The sequence below is a fragment of the Mustela putorius genome, unplaced genomic scaffold, assembly GCF_011764305.1.
Source record: "Mustela putorius furo isolate JIRA1106 unplaced genomic scaffold, ASM1176430v1.1 tig00000129_pilon_pilon_pilon, whole genome shotgun sequence".
In the NCBI taxonomy this organism is placed as follows: domain Eukaryota; kingdom Metazoa; phylum Chordata; class Mammalia; order Carnivora; family Mustelidae; genus Mustela; species Mustela putorius.
Genome location: NW_025421290.1, coordinates 48,807,039 through 48,830,872, shown reverse-complemented (window position 1 = coordinate 48,830,872; position 23,834 = coordinate 48,807,039). Strand labels below are relative to the sequence as shown.

The 23,834-nt window shown below is 50.1% G+C and overlaps 1 protein-coding gene across 5 annotated transcripts in view; it reads right to left on the bottom strand.

The window, feature by feature from the left end:
- Positions 1 to 5,012: 5,012 nt before the first annotated feature.
- The window catches only part of WDR25 (WD repeat domain 25), a 144,215-nt gene continuing 125,393 nt past the window's right edge, over positions 5,013 to 23,834 (bottom strand). For all 5 annotated transcript variants that reach the window (XM_045073675.1, XM_045073688.1, XM_013057404.2 and 2 more), the window contains 3 exons: positions 9,094 to 9,264; positions 6,005 to 6,145; positions 5,013 to 5,474 (listed from right to left, as the gene is read on the bottom strand). In XM_045073675.1, the coding sequence (XP_044929610.1) occupies positions 5,253 to 5,474; positions 6,005 to 6,145; positions 9,094 to 9,264 (534 nt within the window). In that variant the 3' untranslated portion in view covers positions 5,013 to 5,252. The remainder of the gene's footprint in view (positions 5,475 to 6,004; positions 6,146 to 9,093; positions 9,265 to 23,834) is intronic.

Here is a 23,834-nt window from a genome sequence, read left to right as displayed (position 1 = left end):
CCACTCTTCCTTTTTTTTTTTTAAGATTTTATTTATTAATTTGACAGAGAGAAATCACAAGTAGATGGAGAGGCAGGCAGAGAGAGAGAGATAGGGAAGCAGGCTCCCTGCTGAGCAGAGAACCCGATGCGGGACTCGATCCCAGGACCCTGAGATCATGACCTGAGCCGAAGGCAGCGGCTTAACCCACTGAGCCACCCAGGCGCCCCCAAACCAATCTTGAGGGGCTGAACTGGAAAAACTTGGTTTTCGCTCAAATCTCCCCAGGCTCCAAACCAGCTCCGCAGGACCTTGGGTCTCAGGAGCGCAGGTGGCTCTGGTCAGGGACTCTCAGAAGCCCCCTCAGTGGGGACTTGGTGCGTCCCTCCTCTTCCTGATAATGGGCCTGGCGGGCACTCTCCCTGTGCTGGCCATGGGGTCCCTGCTCTACCCACAACGAGCTCAAAGGTCGGGCGGAGGCAGATGGTGTGACTCTAGGCCCAAGGCTTCAAGAATACAGAGCCATGCAGAGACGAAGGTCCTTTCTGCTCCAGCGGGTAGAAAGCAGCCCTCCAGGAGGACGCTCATGCCGGGTACTGAAGGATGAAGTCATCAGCGGGCACTTCAGACAAAGTTATATGTGATATGTGCCTGCTTGAGGGTTCAGCCTAGGGGCCACCAGTTTCCCTCTGGATCTGTCCTGGGATGTTGTGCTGGACGGGAACTTTTGGGCTATGGTGAGGCCCTGCCCTCTACTTTTTTAGCCCCATCTACCCAGGCAGCCAGCCAGGCCAACCACCAGCCGTGCATCTACCACACTCCTGCCAAGCTGTGCATACTTCTCCACCCCCAGCTAGGGCAGCGCTGGGCTGGCTCTGCCACTTGCTCGCCAGGTGACCTTGGGCCAGTCTCCCCTTCTGCAGCCTAGGGACATTAGGAGATCCCCAGGGGTCTCCATGATCGCTAGCTGTCCCGGTGCACAAGGAGCCACAAGAGAGGCTGGCGAGAGGGAAAGAGCCCACGCTTCAGAGTCCGACGGTGTCTCAAGCAGCAGTACCCTCCACTGGACAGCAGAGCGGGCCCCCCTGGGCGGAGGGGTAGGGCTGTGAGCATCGCCTCCGGCCGGCAGCACACACAGCCACACGCCGGCGCCTCTGGAGGAAACTGCTCTTCTCCCACGAACGCGTCAGGTCTGTCCCGGAGCACAGGTGAGGGTACAAGGAAGCACTCAGCCCGGGAAGGAGGGGAAGGCACGGCCCACGCTTCTTTTCATTCCAGCTCCACATGGTCTAAATTTAGCTCCCTTATTTTAAAATTGCAAATGATGAACTCCCCAACACCTTGCAGAGGATGCGAGCGAGCCTCTAAGAAGGCTCTCTGGAAGACGGCACTCGGAGAAAGCGATGAAGGCACGGAGGATGCCTGCCATTCTTTCCTAATAAAATAACCTACAAAAGTTGCGGGGGCTGGGGGGGGGCTGGCAGCTGGCACCCTCAGGCATGGAGTTGATGCACCAAGTCCACAGAGGAGAGCACCAAGCAGCAGCCAGAGTGGGGAGCCCTGCATGTACCCTGCCCCAGGAAGATCAGAGCTCTGGTTGGTTCAAGGGGGCGTGCGGCAGACTTGGCCGACAGAGACTTGGATGCTGTTGGCCCCAAGTGAAGCGGAGAGAGAGGGCAGCGATCCGCCAGGGCTTTCCTCCGCGTCTCCTGCCCTGCTTGTTCCCAGAGGCCCGTCTATAGATGAGGAAGCAGGCTCAGAGAAGCGAAGCACCCACCAACATCCCAAGCAAGTGAGTGCTGGGCTTGGGGCCTAAGCCGGCCTCCCGACTCCAAACCCCACAGGGTTTGCAGGCAGCCAGGGTGTGTGCTCAGTGCATGAGACGGGTGGCAGCTGGGGCCACACCCAACCTTCACAGCAAAGCCTGATTTAATACAGTCTGTAAACAATGCTCATATTAAACAAGCGGTAACAGGGCGCCTGGGTGGCACAGTCAGTTAAGCGTCTGACTCTTGGTTTCGGCGCAGGTGGGGCTCTCAGGGTCCTGGGACTGAGCCCCGTGTCAGGCTCCACGCTCAGCACAGGGTCTGCTTCAGATGCTCTCCTTCTCCCTTTGGCCCTCCGGCTCGTGCTCTCTAAGATAAACAAACAAACCTCTTTTTTTTTAAAGTAGTAATAATAATATGTCACCGCAGGGAAAGCAATCAGAAAACCATGAGCTGGAATCCAGACTCAGAAGATACTCCACACAAGAAAGGCAGAAAACCACCCAGTTCAGGCTACGCTAGACGGCAGGACATCCGGACTCTAGGATCTAGAGCTGGACGGTGGAGAGCAGAGGCGGGACAGGCAGACGGGAAGTGCTCTGGGAAAGCAGTCGCCACCCCCCCACCCCCACCCCCGGCAGACAAGGGCAGGCAAGGGCAGCCCTTCCTCCCGGCCTTGTCCAGATTCCTTCACAAATCACTCAGTCACTTGACAAGCGTGTCCGAGGACCTGTTCAGGCTGGATCTGAGGAGACACACCCTCATGAAAACACCTGTGGGGGTCCCGCCACACTTCCCTCTGGCTCCATGGTGAGAGCTGCACCTGGCCAAAGACCCCTGGTCCGGAGTGCGCGTGACCAGAAGCCAGGTGATCAGCTCCTTCCTCCCTGAAACTTGTCCAGTGGGAACAGAGGAAGGAGGCAGCCCCTTGCCAGCGGCTGCTGCCGTAAGAGGGGAGCAGGCTAAGCCAAGGCCTAAAGGGCAAGAGAGGGACTTGTCCATCCTTGGCCTGCCACGAGGAGGCCTGAGAATGGGGCCAGCATGCACCCTCTGGTCCAAACTGGCTCGGCCCTGCGACCAATGGTGGTCTGATACTATTATTATCAATACTCCCTGCTGTTGTTTCCTGAGTGCCTACTACATACACATCCCGCCAAGAGCTGTACAGACCTCAACCTCATTAACCCTCACAAGCTGGGTATCACCAATTCTCATTTCACAGACAGGGAAACTGAGGCACTGGGCGGCTCAGCACTTCCATGCAGCCACACAATGAAAGGTGACGGCAGGATTTAAGTCTGCATATTTGACCCCAAAGCCTGTGTCCTGCCAATGGGCCACATGGGCAGTTATTCATTTACACCTACTGTATGCCCGGGGCCAGGCGTACAGCAGGGAACAGGCACCCAGAGTCCTGGGAAGCTTACACTCCACTGCACACACCTGTGTGTCAGGGACAGGGAAAACCTCAGGCAGAGCAAAGCACTCTGGATAAAAAGACTGAGAATGACAAGAGCGTGTTAGACACAGAGGTGAGGGCAGACTCCCTAAAGGCCCACTGTCTACACATCCCATGAGACAGGCAGGGAGCCAGGGGGCACTGGGAGAAATCATGACCCAGCGGAGGGCCAGCAGGAGCAAACGCCCTGAGGCATCACACCATGGGAGCACCATGGAGGGAGCCATTAGCCCATAAGGGATACCGGTGATATGGGAAGGTTCCATTTCACAGATAAAGTGACCTGAGTCTGGGCATCTAAGATCACTGAGCTTCCCACACAGAGCAGGGAACTCATCGGGGCGGGGGGTGAGAAAGCGTGTGGGCGGGAGGCCCAGCAGGGCGGCCACGGGAGGGTGAGGGAGGGAGTGCCCATCACTTGCACCACGTTCTGAATGGACGTTCTCCTGGCCTCTGCTCCCCCTACCACCCTGCCAGGTCCAGGGCCTCATGGGCGGCTCCACTTCTGTAGGGACCAGGGCCTTAGAGCATGGGACATGATTCTCTTTCTTTTCACCAAATAGGCCATTCTTGAGCCTAAAGAAAGAAAGTGCTCCCAACCTGAGCTCCACCAACTTCCAGCCTGGCAGCATACAGAGTCACTGGGCCCCTGCATCCCGCACAAGCCTGGGGGTTCACTTCTCTCAGCAGCCTGAAAAGCAAGTGCCCCGCCACCAAGTTCAGGCACAGCAAGTGCTACATCCACTCAACACCCACTGCCTGCCAGGTTCCCCACTGACCGTGGGGCAGGGATGAAGGCTAGAAAACGAGTGGGCCCTTAGGACAAGCCTGACCTCAGCTACCCTTCCCTCTTCCCAGAATGCCTGACTCATGGACCCCTGAGCAAGCCAGACATACTGAAATAAACATATTTATGCACCAACCCTCTGCAAGCTCCAGATGCCTTTTCCCACCTGTCCAGTTCCCTTCCTAGGACTGGAACCCCTGGTGCAGTGACACCTACCACAGACTTGACCTCCTTGGAGCCATACAGCAAGCCTGCAGGCAGAGGGTCCTGCCACCGCCTTACAGATGGGGAGAATGAAGCTCAGAGAGGAGACGACTCACAAGGTCTCAGCTGTGCTGACCACAGAGCTAACCTGGAACCCAGGTTCTGCAGAGGCAAAGCTGGGTACCCCATGGCTCCCAGTCCCCTGGCTCCCCTGCCCACGGGCCTCCTGGTCGGTCCTCTGCACTCCCTCACTGACTGCCCTGCCGGGGATGTCGCCTCACCTGCTCACAGTCTCCCTCCACCAGGAAGCCTTCCAAGGCCACGGGGACACCCATGCTCCCCTGCAGTTCCTCACCTACAGTGGATCCTCGGGCTCTCGGGAGGCCCTGAGACTTAGTGCTGGCCCTGGTGAGACTTAGTGCTAAAGCTCACCTGCCTGTCCAGGCCCCGGGGGGGCCAGGTCTTCCTGCCAGCCTAACTCCTCAGGGCTCCCCAGCAGCCTTCTGCACGCGCTTCTTCACTGGGATGGTGTGCACACCCTACAGGGAGTGGGACTCCCCGAGCCACGCCTGGTGGGGAGAGAGAGGCAACCTGGGCCCCGCAACACTGGTGGGGACTGCCGTGCTCCCATACGGAGCTCCTGAGGGCAGCTCTAAGACCCAGAGCCCCTACTGGGCCCCCATGGCCCCAAGGGTCAGGTCCCTCATCAGCAGAGGGGGTGCCCCATCTCAAGCTCCCACTGGTCTATCCTGGAGCCCCAGAGGGCCTGAGAGGGCGCAGGCACAAGGCGGCGGCCAGCACACATCTGTCGCTGAGGTAACCTAAGAAAGAGCGGACACCCACATTTATTGAACAGCCACCTGCCAGCCACTTCCGCTAATGCGGGCCTCGCAACCCTGAGGCAAACACGTCTCTGTTCCCATTTTACAGATGTGGAAACCGAGGCTCAGAAGGTTTGACCGGAGGCAACGTCAGCACTTCCTCACCCCCACCCACCCCGAGGAACAATGGAAGCCCGGGGCCTGGCCAGCATCCAGAAGGCTCTGTACTAGGAGGCTCAGTGCCAGATCTTAACGTCGCCCTCCCAGGAGCAGGTGGCGAGGACGGAGGGCAGTACAGGGTGGAAGGCGGCGCCCACACAAGCCTCGGTATGCCCTGGCAGCGTGCGCGCCCGGCTGGCGGTGCGAAAGCTGTACAGCAGGACTCGGCCGTCGGCGCTGCCTGTCACCAGCAGGTCACCATCCGGGGAGCACTCGCAGCCCACCGAGTAGCCTTCTACCTGCAGAGGGCAACACAGAGGGTGAGTGGGCCGCACAGCAGCGGCCTCAGCAGGCAGCCCAGGCTCCCTCCATAAGCCCGGGGCCCAGCAAGGAGCCTGCTGCGCGGAGCTGGTTGAGGGAATGCGGCTGGAATGGCTTCAGCAAAGCTGCGTGTCTGGTCTCTCACCGGCGGCCACGGGGTCCCCCGACCCCTTCTGCCCCAGGGAGGCAAGCCTCAGTGGGATAAGGGGACAGATGCAGAAAGAGCCCCCACCCCTGTCCTGTTCTCCCTCCCCCACCCCCATGGCCTGTCCTGTGAGCCACTAAGTCAGGGAAAACCTTTCCTGCCGGGCAGCTGGGGCCTGGACATAGGGCCGGGGGTGGCCCAGGGCGTTCAGTGAAGACCAGGCCACATGGCATGCGTCCCCTGGGAAACAGAAAAGAGAAACTACCCAGAAAGAGGGTCTGTGCACTCTGGGGCCCCAGGTCGACCGCGGGAGGCTATGGGGTCAGGGCTCTGCTCTTGAGCTGGGGGACAGGAACTCAGTACCTTGTGCCCTTCGTAGCGCCGCCTCCTGCTCATCCGGTAGGGCCACACAGCAGAAAAGAGAGCCAGATAGTTGCCATTGGTCTGCGCCAGGAACACAGGCTCCCGGGGGTGCAAGGCGAGGCTGGGACAGGTGTACCTCTCCTGAGAAACAGTAAGGCCACAGAGAGGGTCGAAAAGGCTCCCACTGCCCCGCAGCTCCAACAAACACGCCACCAGCTCTCTACTCTTGGATCCTCAGGTCCAGCCCCCACAGCTGGGCTTCCGGGTCTGTGTGCATTTCCTAGGGCTGTTGTGACAAAATGCCACAAACTTGCTGGCTGAAAACTACTAACATTTACTCTTAGAGTCTTAGAAGTCAGAGGTCTCACCAGGCTAAAAGCAAAAGTGTCAGCAGAGCCACGTTCCTTCTGGAGGTTCGGAGGGTAATCTGTTTTCTTGCCCTTCCTAATATCCCTTGGTTCAGGGCCCTAGTGACGGACTGAAAAATGGCTCCCCAAACTACCTCTATCCCCTGATTCCTGGGCCCTGTAAATGTCACCTTATATGGCAAAAAATGTGGAAGAGCTGTCTTTGTAATTAAGTTAAGCTTCTTGAGGTGGGGATATTATCCCCTAATATTGCCCTAAATGCAATCACACGTGTCCTTAGAGAAGGAAGCCAGGAGATCAGACATCCAGAAAAGGTGACACAGAGACAGAGCAGAGGGTCTGAAGAAGCAGGGGCAGACACTCCCCCAGAGGCTCCAGACCAAATCTTGACTTGAACCCAGTGAGACTTAGTGGCCATCCGGCCTCCAAAACTGAGAGTGAATCTGTTAGTTTAAGCCACCAGCTCTGAGGTACTTTGCTACAGAGTGACAAGAAACAAGTCCACACACCCCCTCCCGCCTCCACGGGGAGCCCTCAGGGTAGCCGTGGCCCCCACACACGGTTAACTAGGAGGTGAACGGCCAGGCAAGAAGACGAAGGCACAAAGCAAGTGTTCAAAGCACAAGGCGAGGAGCCGGCACTGTCTGACAGGCTGGGTCACATGGAAACACCCCCACAAGCTCCCTTCTCGAGGCACCTGTTCTTCCTTTATTCTAAGTGTTGCCCTGAAGCCACATGGTCTAAAAGAGCCCAAACTCGGGGAGCCACATGGGGAGCAGGTGGAATACAGCCGTGGACTCCTGTGTCCGTCGGGGGCGCAGTGGCCATGGCCGCCTGCTAACAAGCTCCCCTGCATGCTGCCACCAAGTAGAGCGCCTGCTCAGCTGCCCAGGAAAGGTAGAAGTGTGATTTTTAAGAGGGCCAACGGCTGGGGCATTCAGCACTTCCCCCTCCACGACCTGCCCTGGTTTCTGCACAGGCTGTTGGACGCAGAATGCCAGGTGGCCAGGCGGGCCCATGCAGCACCCCCACAGCCTGTCCTTCCCAGCGGGTTACACGAGCTCCCTGCTGTAAAGGTCTAGAGGCTGGTTTGCTCAGGGTCATGTAGAAGCTCCAGAGAAAAGGAAAAGCAGGGAAGGGGAGCAGGTATATATATATATACACCTAGTATATATTTTTAAATTCAGCAGAGGGAGTACCAAAGAGATTAGCCATGGCTTAATTAAAATCTTATAAGATGATGATGACAGACATGATGGCAAGGGTGGTGGTAATGATGATGGAAGTGGCGGTGATGATGATGGCGGTGATGATGATGGTGGCAGTGATGGTGACGACAGTGGTGGTGGCAGTGGTGGTGGTGGTGGTGGTGGTGATGGTGGTGGTGGTGGCGGTGGCGGTGGTGGTGATGGTGATGGAAGTGGCGGTGATGATGATGGTGGTGATGGTGATGACAGTGGTGGTGGCAGTGGTGGTGGTGGTGGTGGTAGTGGTGGTGGTGGTGGCAGCGGCGGTGGCCGTGATAGTGGTCTCGGTGGCGGTGATGGTGGTGGCGGTGATGGTGGTGATGATGGGTTGTTGGTTGTGATGTGATGCTGGTGATGGCGGCGGTGGTGATGTGATGGTGGTGGTGGTGTCGGTGATTTTGGTGATGGTGATGATGGTGGAGATGGTGGTGATGGTGGCGGCGGCGGCGGCGGTTGTGATGGCAGTGATGGTGGTGGTGATGGTGGTGATGGTAATGATGGTGGTGGTGGTGGTGATGGTGGTGATGGCGGTGGCGGTGATCGTGGTGATAGTGGTGGTGGTGGTGGTCGTGGTGGTGATGTGGTGGTGGTGGTGGTGATGTGGTGATGGTGGTGATGGCGGCGGCGATGGTGGTGATGGTGATGATGGTGGTGATGGTGGTGATGGTGGCGGTGACGGTGGTGGCGGCGGCGGTGGCGGTGATGGTGATGATGGTGGTGATGGTGATTTTGATGGTGGTAATGGTGGTTTGGGTGGTGATGTGTGTTTGTGGTGATGGTGATGGTGGTGGTGGCGGTGGCGGTGGTGGTGATGATGTTGGATTTGATGGTGGTGACGGTGGTGACAGGTAATGCACTGATGGAGAGCCCCCTGTGCCTGGCATGTGCTAGATCCTTTATAAGCATCATCTCCTTCAATTCTCAGAAACCCTCTATGAGGTAAATAGCCTTCTCATCCTCAATTTCCTAAGAGGAAAATGAGAATCAAAGAGGCTACAGGACGGGCTTCTAAGTGGTGAATCCGGGACTCTAAGAGAGGGGGTCTAACCTTGGGTCCCTGCTTGAACTTCCAAGTCACAGCTTCTGCCAAACACACTTAGCAAGGGCGGGACAGAAACCTGGGGGCTGGCTGCGGTGGCAGAGGGAAAGCAGGAGTGTCTTGGGTTGTGTGGCTATCTTCTACTTATCTGGATGAATGGCCCCCCACACCCTCCCCTGCTGGGTGGCAAGGCCAGACAGAGGAGGACTAGGACAGTCATGGAGGTGCTGTGATCTGGAGCCTCTGGAAAGCTTTCCAGGCAGTCCTGGACCTGAGCTTGTGTCCCTGACCCAAGAGATTTCAGGCACCTGAATGGTCTCTAAAGATCCTGCCACTGAACCATCCTCACAGGAAGTAACCTGAGATCCCAACAGCTTAGGGCTACATCCTGCAGCTGAAGCAAAGAGAAAAGCAATGCCAAACAGGGTTTCTCACGTGGAAAATCTGGTTGGAGATTTTGGCAGAGCTCCGGAAGTCCCAGGCAATAATGGTGCGGTCAGCAGAGTCCCGGCTCGAAGCATCCGTGCTGCTCAGGAACTCAGAGCCTTCCTGGAGGAAGAGGATGTCCAAGGTCTGCTGGATGGTCGCCTTGTAGCTTCTCACGACCTGCAAGAGTGGGCACCTATCATGCTGCTGGGCCCCAGGAGTATAGGGCAGGTACGCGCGGGGACGGCCACCAAGGCTGCTGTATCTCCTAGCAGCCCAGCACTGCCCTCACTGGCCCCCAGACAGCAGGAGGGTCCACTGAGGGCAGTGCTGGGCTGCTAGGAGATACAGCCTTGCCTATGGCCCTTCCCCACAGACAGCCCTCCCTGTCACGTGCCCACCCACCTACTGACACATGGCCACCATCCACTGGCCACCCAGGGAGGCGTGATGATCTTTCCAATCACGCCAGTCACCTAGAGAGAGCAGCTGGAGACTAAGGAAAGTGAGCTCTGAGAAGGACCCATTGCCCAAGGGCACCTAAAGGGCATCAATGATGCCCTTTGACACCAGGCCGTATTTAGTGAGAGGCTCTTGCTTCTAAAGATGTCACATAATTCACACCTCACAAAATTCCAGCCTCTTCTCTCTGGAACAGTAACTGTACTACAGAAAGCCAGAGTCCTTGGAGACCATAAAGCCAGAACCACAGTACACAGAGTAGCTTTAAAGACACTTTTACTTCTTAGCATCACGGCCAGTATTTCACAGCTTCCTGTCTTGTAAACCAATGTGATTAACTGTCAAGCACCTCTGTTTTCTCCAGAGCACTTTACCAGTCAACCTGCATTCTAAAGCAACTGGTTTAGGTTGGGGGCGGTCCCAGTACAGACAAGTAGCTCCACTTTACAAACGCACAGACAGCACACTCCAGACTGCAACATTCAGCAAGAGGCCAGGACAAGGTGGCCTCTGGCCTTCCTGCAGGTCTTGGCTGGCCTGTTTACCAGCTCCCAGGGCGCCACCATGTGGCCACAGCATAAACACAGTTCTCTGGTCCCTCGCCTGGGGCTCGGAAAGTCTTGACAAATTTTTTTTTTAACTGGAGTTCACAACCTTTAAAATTTTGCAGATATTATTTCCTATCATCCCCTTTTAAATGTGTGTAAGTCAAATTCACACTACATGCAGCACTCTATAAAGTCAGTTTAGGAGTTTTGAGACCCATTATCCAGATGAGGAACACTGAGGCTCAGAGATGTAGGGATATGCTCGAAGTACCACCACCAGGGTGGTAGGCTTTTCCCCATCCCTGCTGCTTCCCTGGGGCCCACAACCCAGTCTCCTACTGGCCACTCCCTACTCCAATACATACGGGACAATTTCCCTGGGGAGGGTAAGGACAAATGCTGCTCTCTTCTGAGCCTCTTCAGAAGTAGCGCCTAGCTAAGCTGATTTCAGGAGATTTTGGAGATTTTGGAGCCTGAAGAGCAGTCCCGAGGCAGAAAAGAGAGGGCAGCCGTCCAGGCCTCTGAGCACGGGGCAGAAAGCCGACCTGTGGCTGCTCCCTGCCCTGAGCCTCACAGCATGCGGACCGGGACAGGAGGCAGCGGCCGGGGGAGATGTCTCCCCAGCCCCGGCTGGAGGGGCCCAGCGGGGGTGCGGCTAGCCGAATGCTCCGCCTGCCCAGTCTGAGGCCGGGGCCTGGGGCGGGGTGCCACACGCCTTCACAGTCTCCAATACCAGCTCCCGTGAGTTTGCGCAACAGTCCAACTCACAAAAGTGCCTTCCGAGGCGGTGTTTGGAATCTGCTTCGGTGGGAGGGGAGAGAAGAGGGAGCGACGCCCCATAATCACGGCCCTGGAGCGATCTCTTGGGCAGCTCCTCCCATCCCAGCACCATTCCAGTCACCCCTCACTTCAGCCACCCCAGGCCTCCACCTGCCTGGGCCTCATCGTCTTTCTTCCCCTTTCCCCAAAGCCCTCTCCATCACGGCCGCTCAGCTGAGCAGCAGGAAACCCAGAGACGGCCGGGGTAGCAAACACCAAGAGAAGAGTGCGTCTGGCCCGCCTGGCGTCCCCGGCTGTGGCCTGCACACTGGGCAGCTTGTCCTCCCCAGCGGTGGGGGAGGCACAGAGGAGCCCCCAGAGCTACAGCATCTCACAGATAATGGCCCCTATGGGTGCGCACACATGCCAGGCAGTGCCTATCTCCCCGCAGGGGGCGTGGGCTCCACGGGCAGGTTCCGGCCCACACGCGGCAGCCCTCTCTCTGGCCGCAGCACCCTGACCCCTATAGGGGCTAGGGAAACACCTTTCCTGACCCTGGAAAGCATAGAGGAAGAAGAGGGCTCTCCTTGCCACTTCCGAGTGCCCAGGAAGTGGCAGCCGCTGAGCAGGCGTGCCACATAAATTAGCTTATGACAGCCCAGAGGTAGCTGTTCCCAGAGGGCGGCATGAGGGCCCAGAGGAAAGCAAGGTGCCAGGGCCTCGGCCGGTCCTTGACGGGACTACCTGCAAACCCACCAACACACCTGCCTCCAAAGACAAACTTTCCAGGAGAATGAAAACCCTTGTTCTGTACGTTCCCGAGAGCGGATGGGAACGGCCCAAATCATTAGGGCACCATAAAACTGAATGGCCGAGAAACAAGCCGTGTTCCGGGCGATCCCCGCCAATAACGCTGCTGTAAGTGGCAGGCTGACCTTTGAAGTGATCGCCGCTGAACGTGATTTACTCGCCTTCACAACGGCTCCTGCCCCGGGAAAGAGCAGAGGAGCCATTTGTGTGTCTAGCTGGTGGGTTTTATGGTGACCTTAATTACACCGACAGCTGGTGTGTCCCACTCCAGGGGCATGGGACGGTGCGAGGCGGCCTAACCAGCTGGATCCAGAAGGGAGCCCTCCTCGGACTCTTCTGGCAGCTGGCGGCCTCTGTCAGGTAAGCAGATACTTGGCTGAAGGCTCTGGCTTTGGGGAAAATGGGAGACGTAATCCACACCACGATATACTCAGGTATGAAAATCACGCAACATCCCTGAAATCTGACACCTGCTTGGCCCAGCAGACAAACCTGGGAAACTCTGGGTGGACTCTTGATTCATCCAAAGCACAGGCTGCCCTTCCTTGTGTCCCTGCCCCTTCCAAAGTGCATGGGTTTGAGGCGCAGGCTGGGCTCCAGTTCTGGCCCGGCTGCTGACTTTCTGGATGCCTCGGAGAGTCCCCTCCCTCCGCAGACCTGGCTTTCTGGTCATCACCACAAAGGGCCTGGACTGGCAAAGCAAACCTCAGCCCCTGGGAGGAGGAGGGCCGGGGTGCCCTCGCTCCCTGACCCCAACCCACCACTTCACTGCACCCAAGCCTGAGGAAAGGCAAGGGGACATAGTGCTCTGGCTCCCGTGGGATGCCGTGCTCCCTCAGTCACCTGCCTACCCCACAGGACCATGAGTTCCTGGGGACCGGCACCTGTCCCATTTCCGGGTCGCCCCTAGGGCAGCACTGGGTCTGCACAGCACAGGCGTTACGAAGCTGAGTTGAACTGATGGCTGGAGGATACGGGAATGAGTGGTTGCACAAATGGACGAGCGAACAAACAGAAAGCGTGAAAAGCAGGGACTTTAAGGTCACTAGCTCCCAGCGACATCCTGGAACTTGGGGCTGAGCCAACACATGGCGAGCTGCCACCACTGGCTCCGTTAGACATCCTTGGAGAGGACATTCATTCTCAGGGTCCTCCTGTGGTCCTGGACACGGAGACAAAGGAAACCTGACTCTCAAGGAACTCTGAGACCACGGCAGGCGTGGGAGGCAGAAGGAGCCCGTCTCGCTCACTGTCACAGCCCCGCTTGCCCTGTGGAGGCTGGTGGAGGCCTCCCTCCCTGGGAGAGCGCCCAAGCTCTCAGGCAGACGCCCTGGAGCCCTGCTGCTGAACTTCACCATCCTGGGCAACCAGGCCCGACCGCCTCAGCCTGCGCACCTGTAAGGCGAGGAGAGTAATGGGGCCGGCAGCAAACAAAGCCAATGTGCCTGGTCAGCGCTGACCCGAAGCAGATATCCAGAAACCCTCTCTTCTGGAGCCAGCCGGAACCAGTGTGCCCAGCTTGGAGCCATGGGTCCTTGGGCAAGTTTCTTCTCCCCAGAGTTCAATCTCTTCTCCCTGAGAATAAACCCTGAGGTCTCTTCAAATGCTAAGATGTCAGGAACTATGCATAAAATAAGGCAGGAGAAGTGAGCAAAGGGCCCCTTTCTATAGGTGAAGTTCACAGAAGCAGCCAAACACAGAGCACAGTGGACACCAAAAAGGGCTCTATTAATAAATTTTAAAAGGATCAGAAATTTATGTTAAAAAAAAAAATAGAAAAGGGACCTGAATGAGTTTTTCTACAACCTGGAGCTGGGGGAACCATTCTTAGCCATGACTCTGAGGCCAGAAGCAATGAGAAGAAAAATGGGTTAACCTGGCTACATGAAAATAATACTAATAATTTTAAAAACTATTGCATAGCACCAAAAAAAAGTAAATAAAAATGACAAATGGGAGAAATATTTGCAACTTATGTTAGAGGTAAAGGTTACCATCCCTACTACACAGTTTCTCAAAAGAGATGATAAAGACCCAGTAGTTCTACAAAAAAGTGCTAGAGAAGGGAACAGAGTTCACAAAAAAGGAAATGTAATTGGTCCTTTGATTTGCTCATAACAAGAGAAATGCAAATTTAAATTACACAGAGGTAGCACTTCTTACCTATCAAATTAGCAAAATCTCAGTTTGACAACACACTCCATTAGGCAGCTGTGGGGCATTAGCCAACTGGACACGCTGTTGACAGAAACACAAAATGACACAATCCCCGTGGAGAGAACTGGGGCAACATCGAGGAAGAATACATGCCTTGTTTCTCAGCAATCTGCAGGACCCAGCAAAGCAACCTGCAGGAACGATCCCAAAGGTCTACCGGCAAAACCCCAAAAAGATGTAAGTACCCCACCAATAAAAGCAGCAATACTTATAAAAATAAAAAACTGGAAATAACCCAAACGTATATCTAGAAGGGACCAGTGGAATAAACCTTCGAACACCCACACTCCGGAATACGATGCAGCCACCAACAGCGGGGCCTGCCCTACCCCCCTACTGCGGGGAGGCCTCCAAGGCACACAGTCCCGTAAGAAAAGCCCCAGGTGGCAGAGAAGCAGTGTACGAGGTGAACGGAAGTGGGGACAGGAACGTGTGTGTGTGTGTGTGTGTGTGTGTGTGTGTGTGGCTTGCTTCCATTCAAAACAACAGCAAAGGGGCTCCTGGGTGGCTCAGTGGAGTAAAGCCTCTGCCTTCGGCTCAGGTCATGATCCCAGGGTCCTGGGATTAAGCCCCACATCAGGCTCCATGCTCAGCGGCCAACCTGCTTCCCCTTCTCTCTGCCTGCCTCTCTGCCTACTTGTCTCTGTCTGTCAAACAAATAAAAATAAAATCTTAAAAAAAAAACTCAGGCCACGGTCGCCAAACTGTGGAAAGAACCAAGATGCCCTTCAACAGACGAATGGATAGGGAAGATGTGGTCCATATACACTATGGAGTATGATGCCTCCATCCGAAAGGACGAATACCCAACTTTTGTAGCAACATGGACGGGACTGGAAGAGATTATGCTGAGTGAAATAAGTCAAGCAGAGAGAGTCCATTATCATATGGTTTCACTTACTTGTGGAGCATAACAAATAGCATGGAGGACAGTGAGAGATGGAGAGGAGAAGTGAGTTGGGGAAATTGGAAGGGGGAGAAGAACCATGAGAGACTGTGGACTCTGAGAAACAATCTGAGGGGTTTGAAGGGGCGGGGGGGTGGGAGGTTGGGGGAACCAGGTGGTGGGTATTAGAGAGGGCACGGATTGCATGGAGCACTGGGTGTGGTGCAAAAACAACGAATACTGTTACAATGAAAATAAATTTTAAAAAAATTAAAAAAAAAAAACCAGCAAGATAAACCAGAAACTAAAGAAGTAAATAACGAGAGAAAGAGAATGGAGGAGACAGGATTAGAGACAGAAATTAAAGATGTCTGCAAGGGGCCAAACAGTAAATAGTTCAGGGTTCTGGGGACACATACCATGTTACTGCTGCTTACTCTCCTGTGTGCGTGTACGTGGGTGCAGGTGTGTGCACACATGTGCAGACATGTGTATGCTGAAGCCATTCTTCTTTTAGGATTGTATTTATTTTAGAGAGAGAGTACGTGCAAGCGCAAGGGGGAGGGGCAGGAGAGAGGATCTCAAGCAGATGCCCTGCTGAGTGTGCAGCCCACAGCGGGGCTTGATCTCTCGGCCCTGAGACCACGACCTGATTGGAAATCAAGAGCTGGGACACTTAACTGACTGTGCCACCAGGCACCCCTAGAAACCATTCTTAGCTCAAGGACCGTACCAAGCCGGTGGCAGGCCAGAGAGGGCCTACAAGCTATAGGTTTTCCAGTTTCTCCTCTAGAGTCATGTACATATTTTATAAAACAACAATGCAACCAAATTAACATGATGCAAGCTCTAGATGTGAAAGTAAAATTAAGCAAAGAAAACTAACCGTGTGTTGAGCTGGTAGCTTAACCACACAAACGGGATTTATTTTGAGACACTAAAGCTCACTAATATAATGGCATATCCTTGGTTGAATACACATTCTGAACAGAAAATCAGCAATTTGATGGTAGATCCAACTGGACATGCTCTGCAGATCAAAAAACCCACACGAAACCTTAAACAAACCTGTCCGTAGTCATCGCACAGCTCATGTTGATATATATCCCCTGAACTGTGCAAAGGCAGATAGAAATAAAAATTTCCAGTATAAAAAAGAAAAAATACATAAAACCAAAGAAGTTAAAGAAAAATTCTATAATCTTAAATTTGAGCTGAGGGGGGAAAAAAATCAGTATTTTTTCTTTTTTAAGATTTTATTTTATTTTTTTTTTAAAGATTTTATTTATTTATCAGAGAGAGAGAGAGGGGGAGAGAGCGAGCACAGGCAGACAGAATGGCAGGCAGAGGCAGAGGGAGAAGCAGGCTCCCTGCTGAGCAAGGAGCCCGATGCGGGACTCGATCCCAGGACGCTGGGATCATGACCTGAGCCGAAGGCAGCTGCTTAACCAACTGAGCCACCCAGGTGTCCCTTTAAGATTTTATTTTTAAGTAATCTCCACACCCCACACAGGGCTTAAACTTATAACCCCGAGATCAAGAGTCACATACTCCGTCAACCGAGCCAGCCCAGTGCCCATGATGTATTTTTTCTTAACAGCAAAAACCTATCCTAGCTCTGTCTACAGAAGGGGCCTAGAAACAAGGAGCAACCACACCATTCATACTCTGGCCTCTAAACCCTGCCAAACCCAGAAGTGACAGATGACAGACCTCAGCACCATAATAATGGCTATATCTGTCTAGCATATGTTTAAGAAGGTAAAGGAAAGCGGGGCACCTGGGTGGCTCAGTTGGTGGAGCACTGACTCTTGATTTCTGCTCAGATCATGATCTCAGAGCTGTGAGACCGAGCCCCACTGTCACACTCCACGCTGCTTAAAATTCTCTCCCTCTGCCCTTCCCCATCCCAACGCGTGGAAGGAATGCTCTCCCTCTTAAAAAAAGGAGGGGGAGGGAGTGAGGGACACTGGGGAGGGTATGTGCTATGGTGAGTGCTGTGAATTGTGTAAGACTGATCAATCACAGACCTGTACCCCTGAAACAAATAATACATTATATGTTAATTTTTAAAATTAATAAATGATAATTTAAAAACAGAAAAAAAGAAAAAGACAAGGGTAGAGGCAAAAGTGACCATGGTCGGTAGACACGTGGAGGATGTAGGAGTCCCCCACTGAACTTCTAGGGATGAAATACACAATGTTTGAGATGAAAAAACACATTAGATGGGATTAACGGCAAATGAGATGCTGCCAAAAAAAAAAAAAATTAGTAAACTAGAAGACAGAACAATTGAAATTATTCAAAACATAGCAAAGAGGGAAAAAAAAGACTGGATTTAAATATGAAATCTACTTTTGACCCAAAATGGAATAAGCCTGTTATGGCTTCTTATTCTCTCCTACCAATTACAACTAAAAGCTCTGAACAAAATTCAAGAAGCAACTACTTAAAGGCTTTAAAGAGTAAATAATAGCAAGTGGGCTGGGGAGGGAAATAAAAATTTGAAAGCTAAGGGCCTAGATTTGTGGGGTTTGGGGAAGGGGTTTGCTTGTTTGCTGGCTTTTAACTCCTGACTTTGACAAATGGACTTACTGTATTAAGGAACTACATAGTGACCATGGACAGCAAAAATTCTGAAATAAATCTGTCATTCTGGTCAAAGGAACAAGAAAATGGGCCCTTGTAAGCCAGAGAGTACGGGGAAAATTTTAAAATATATCCACTTTCTCTCCTACCCGGACCCAACACCAGTCCCAACTGCAGGACCGCAGTGCTCTGAGGGTGCAGCACAAGTACCCAAAACTCGGACAGAAAACATCTGAATAGAGGATCTGGGGGAAAGGGCCTTTATTATAACAACCATAAGGGGAGAACCGCATTGCTTTTCTCCTCTACTCTCTCTGGCTGCTTCGCCTTGAAAGGAATCCTAGTTAGTATATACCACGGCGAGGCAGAAGGCTAACAGTCTGAGACAATGTCATCTCTCGGCCAGAAGAACCAGGGAAGGATATCCTGGGGCCAGACGGTGTGGGAGAAATTCCAAAGAGGAGAGAGCTGAGAATCCTCTAGTTCTGTGTCTGAGCCGACATGCACCGTAGGACAATCCCTAAGCAATACAGTCACAGACACAATCACAGAAGCACAACCGAAAACAGGAGAAGCAGAATATCATATAACCACTGCCCAAGTCTGAAACTAACCCCTTCATGGCCCAGCACCACAAAGGGTCAGAACACTGCAATGAAAATGGAGCCACCGCCTAATGAAAGAAAGAACTTCGAGTCTGAATCTAACGTGGTTAGTTGCTGTTAAGACAAACAAATCACTATTCTCCATAGGACTTTAATAGGACCCAGGATCTTACCATATAATATTCAAAATATGCAGGATATATTCTGAAGTAACTAGACATATAAAGAACCAGGAAAATGTAAATAGTAACCAGCACAAAAGAGAAATGACAGATGTCAGCCCTGAAGTGACCCAGATGCTGGAATTACAAGACACAATTAAATAGTGACTATAATGATCCCCAATGACATAAGATAAACATTCTTTTTCCAAAACAATATTTTATTTATTTATTTATTTGACAGAAAGAGAGAGAGTGTACAAGCAGGAGGAACAGGTGAGGGAGAAATAGGCTCCCCACTGAAAAGGGAACCTGATGCAGGCATCAATCCCAGAACCCTGGGATCATGACCTGAGCCAAAGGCAGATGCTTAACCAACTGAGGCACCCAGGTGCCCCAGGAACTACATTTTTTTTTAAAATAGAAAAATTTAGAACTGTAAAAAAAAAAAAATCATAGAATAAGCTCAATAACAAAATGGAAGTGACAAAAAAAAGACTCTGTGAACCTGAAGACAGATCGACAGGAATGATACAATCTGAAAAAAAAATTATTTATAGACCCTTAGGAACCTGTGGGATAATACCAAAAACTTAAGTATTTTTGTCACTGGAGTTCCTAAAGGAAAGGGGAAAGACAGCAGAGCAGAAGAATATATATGCTTGTTGACTGAAAGTACCCAAATTTGGCAAAAGGCATAAACTTAGAGTCAAGAGGCCCACAAGCCACGAAGAGGATACCAAGGAAAACCAAGCCCCGACACATCACAATAAAACCGCTGAAAAGCTAAAGGAGAAACCTTGAAAGCACCAGGAGAGAAACGAAGCATCACAGGAAGCAATCTGAAGGACTAGGGGTATCAGAAACTGTGGCGGCCAGGCGACTGCGGACACGGTGAAAGTGGTGACAGGATGGAGCGCCAGCGCAAGATGCTACAGACAAAAGCATGTCTTTGGGAATGAAGGGGAGATAAAGACTTTCACAGATGAAGAAAAGCTAAGTAAATGTATCATCAGCAGACCTGCTCTCTCTACAACAAATGCCAGCCGGGTGCCTTGAAACACATTTTTTTAAAAGATTATTTATTTATTTATATATTTGACAGAGAAATCACAAGTAAGCAGAAAGGCAGGCAGAGAGAGAGGGGGAAGCAGGCCCCCCACCGAGAGAGAGCCTGATGCGGGACCTGATTCCAGCACCCTGGGATCATGACCTGAGCCGAAGGCAGAGGCTTAACCCACTGAGCCCCCCAGGTGCCCCCGGAAACACATTTTAAATACAAAGATAGAAATAGATTAAAAGTGGGGCACTTGGGTGGCGCAGTGGGCTAAAGCCTCTGCCTTCAGCTCAGGTCATGATCTCAGGGTCCTGGAATCGAGCCCCAAGTTGGGCTCTCTGCTCAGCAGGGAGCCTACTTCCTCCTCTCTCTCTCTGCCTGCTTCTCTGCCTACTTGTGATCTCCCTCTGTCAAATAAACAAAAATAAAAATAAAAAAATCTTAAAAAGAAATAGATTAAAAGTAAAAACATGGAAAAGATATGTCATGCTAACAGTAATCAAAGTAAATCAGGAACCCCTAGGTTAATAACAGACAGAGGAGATTTCAGAATAAAGAATATCACCAGGGATAAAGAAAGTCTTTCATAATGATTATAGAGTCAATTCATCAGGGAAACATAACAATCCTCAATGGTTATGAACCTAATAACAGAGCCTCAAAATAAATGAAGGAAAACTAATAGAACTTAAAAAGGAAATAAGACAAATTCACTCTTCTAGTCACATATTTCAACCAGCTGCTCTTAACTCAGAGAACAAATGGTCAGAAATATCAGAAAGGAGACAGAGGACTTGAGTCACACAATTTGCTAATTCAACCTAATTGAGACGTCTACAACACTACTCTCAACAACAGGAAAATAAACATTATTTTCAATTACACACGGAACATTTACCAACGTAGAACACATTCTAGAACGTCAAACAAGTCTCAATAAACTTAAAAGGATTCAAACACACAATGTATGTTATATACCACAATGGAATTAAAAATCAATAAAAGATATCTGGAAAATTCCCAAGTATTCAGAATCTAAACAGCACACTCCTGTAATAATCCAGGGAGCAAGAAGAAATTTAAAAAGCTATTAGAGGGGCGCCTGGGTGGCTCAGTGGGTTAAGCCTCTGCCTTAGGCTCAGGACATGATCTCAGGGTCCTGGGATCGAGTCCCGTATCAGGTTCTCTGCTCAGCAAGGAATCTGCTTCCCCCCTCTCTCTGTCTGCCTCTCTGCCTACTTGTAATCTCTCTCTGTCAAATAAATAAATAAAATCTTTTAAAAAAATTTAAAAAAATAAAAAGCTATTAGAAAGTATTTTTAACTGAATAAAACTGAAACCACAATGTATCAACAGTTGCGTTAACATTAACGTAGTTGTGACTCCCAGAGGGAAATTAACGTAACAATCCCCCCTTTCCCACGGTTTTGCTTCCCAGAGGTTCAGTCACCGAGGTCAGCTGTGGTCCAGATGGAGATGATCCCCCTTCTGGCCTATTGTCAGGAGGTCAGTGGTAGCCTAACGCTACCGTCACATGCCCAAGTCACTCATTTCACCTTATCATTTTATCATCCCACATTTTATCATCCCACATCATCACAAGAAAAAGAAGGGGAAGTACAATATAAAATATTTTGAGAAAAAGACCATATTCACATAACTATTATATTGTTATATTATTAGTTATTATTGCTAATCTATTACTGTGCCTAATTTATAAATTAAACTTTATCATAAACATGTATGTATAGGGAAAAACACAGTATATCGTATATACAGGGTTCAGTCCCATTGTGGCTTCAGGCATCCACTGGAGGTCTTGGAACACGTCCCTCATGGACAAGGAGGAGAGCTCCTAGGGCACTGAAGATCTATGTTAGAAAAGAACAAAAGTCTCAACTTCTAATTTAAGAAACTAGAAGAAGAATACAAAGTTTAACCCAAGGTTTAAACAGAAGGAAATAATTAAGAAAAGAAATCATTAAGCTTTTAAAAGGAAAAGAAACAAAGAAAAATCAATGAAACAAAAATCTGGTACTTTGGAAAGGTCAATGAAATTAACAAGGCTCTAGACAATTCATGCCAAAAAATTAGATAACTTTGATGAAAGAAGAAAACTTCTTGAAGGATACAAACTCCCAAAGTCGCTCAGAGAGAAAGAGAACACTGGAATAATCCCGTATTTATTAAATAAATTTTGTCTGAGGTTTCAAATCTTCTCCAAAAGAAAATTTCAGGCTGAGACAACTTCACTAGTCACTTCCAGAAAATAGAGAAGAAATAATAGCAACTCTAAATAAACTCTTCCAGCAAACTGGGGAGAAAGGAACAATGCCAAAGTCATTCTATGAGGCCAGCATTGCCCTGATACCAAAAGGAGACAAAGATATTACGAGAGAAGGAAAGAGCAAGATCCCTTTGAACACGGATGTGAAGATTCTTCACACATTTTAGCCAACAGAATCCCAAATGATACAAAGGGGATAATAAGTCATGATCAACTGGCATTTATCCCAAGAATGCAAGGTTATTTTAATAACTGAAAACTCTATTGACAAAACCTACCACATTAACTGAGTAAGTAAGAAAAACATATTATCCCTCAAAAGATGTCAGAAAAGCAACTGACAAAATCCAACATTCATTCACAATAACAACTCTCAACAAACTAGGAATAAAATGGAATGTCCTGAAATTCACAGGGGCAGCTACAAAAACACATAGCTAACATATGTAACCGTGAAAAAGAATGAATACTTCCCCTCTAATACCAAGAACAAGGCAAGGATGTCCACCTCGCCTCTTCATTTCAAAACAGGTCTGGAGGCTTAAGCCAGTGCACTAAGCTGGAAGGAAGGGACGGAACGCAGCATCGGAGGGAGGAGGAAAAGGCATCCAGATTGGAAAAAAAAGAATTAAAGTTGCCTTTATTCACAGATGACATGATCATCTTTGCAGAAAATACAATATCTACAAAAAAGCAACTAGAAATAATAAATGACTTAGAGTTAGGGAATTCAGGATGAATACACAAAAATAGGTGTATTTCCATATACCACCAATATACAATTAGAAAATTACAATAGTGTAAAAATATAAATACATAAGGGTAAGACTAACAACAATGTGGAAGAGCTATACAGTGAAAACTACAAGACACTGGTGAAAGAAATTAAACTAGATATATTCTTTTAAAGATTTATTCATTTTAGAGAGAGAGAGTGTTCATAGACATGTGGGGGGTGGGTAGAGCAGAGGGAGAGAGAAGCAGAGAAACAGACTCCTCACTGAGCGCAGAGCCCTAAGTAGGGCTCAATCCCACGACCCTGAGATCATGGCCTAAGCCAAAATCAAGTTGGACATTTAACAGACTGAGCCACCCAGGCACTCCAAACTAGATTTAAATAAATGGAGAAGTATACTATGCTTCTGGATTGAAAGACTTGAAATTGTTAAGAATTCAATTCTCCTCCAGAACTGGTTGGTAGATTACATACAATATCGTTCAAAGTTCAAGCAGGCCTTTTGGGGTAGAAAATTGACAATGTGGTTATAAAATTGAAATATAAGTGCAAAGAACCTAGAACAGTCAAAACAATTTTGAACAAGAAAAGAATTGGAAGACTTCTACTATCTGATTTCAAGACTCATTAGATGAAAATAATGAGAAAGATTAAAAGAAAACAATGGGGTACTGGTGTAAAGACAAAGTAAGTAACGGGAGAGAAGATATTATAAAAATAGACCTACACAGGGACACCTGAGTGGCTCAGTTGGTTAAGCAGCTGCCTTCGGCTCAGGTCATGATCCCAGGGTCCTGGGATCGATCAAGTCCCGTATCAGGCTCTTTGCTCAGCAGGGAGCCTGCTTCTCTCTCTGCCTCTGCCTGCCATTCTGCATGCTTGTGCTTTCCGATAAATAAATATAGTCTAAAACAAAAAATAGACCTAGACATATTCAGTCAAGAATTTTCCCATAGTTACAAAGGTGTGGGTATTGTTTGCAATAAATGTTGCAGGAATACTGAATATCCACGTGCAAAACCAGGAATTTCTATCCATTACCTTGTACGATGTACAGAAATTAATATGAGATGGACCACAAATTAATAAAAAGCACAAAACTATACAACCTCTGCTACTAAACACAGAAGCAAATCTTGGTGGCCTTAGGTGCGGCAAAGTTTGCTTAGACATGACACTAACAGCATGATCAGAAAAGAAAAACAATGAGAAATTAAACTTTATCAAAAATTTTAAATTCTCTTCCAAAAATACATTGAAAACGAAAATATAACCCACGCACTGGGAGGAAGTATTTGCAAATCATACATGTGATAAACATATATATATATATAGAGAGAGAGAGAGAGAGAACTCTCAAAACTCAGTAACACAAAAACAGTCTTTTTTTTTTTAAAAAACGGACAAGACACTTAAGACTTTCATCAAAAAAATACACAGATGGCAAAGAAGCTCATGAAAAGATGTACAACATCATTCGTCATTTGGGAAATGCAGATGAAAGCCACAGGGAGATGCCACTACACTCATTTCAGAATGGCCAAAATTTAAAGGGCCTATCATAGCAAGTGTTGGCTATGACACAGAGCTGTGGGACCCTCACACAATGTTTGTGGGACTGTAAAACAGT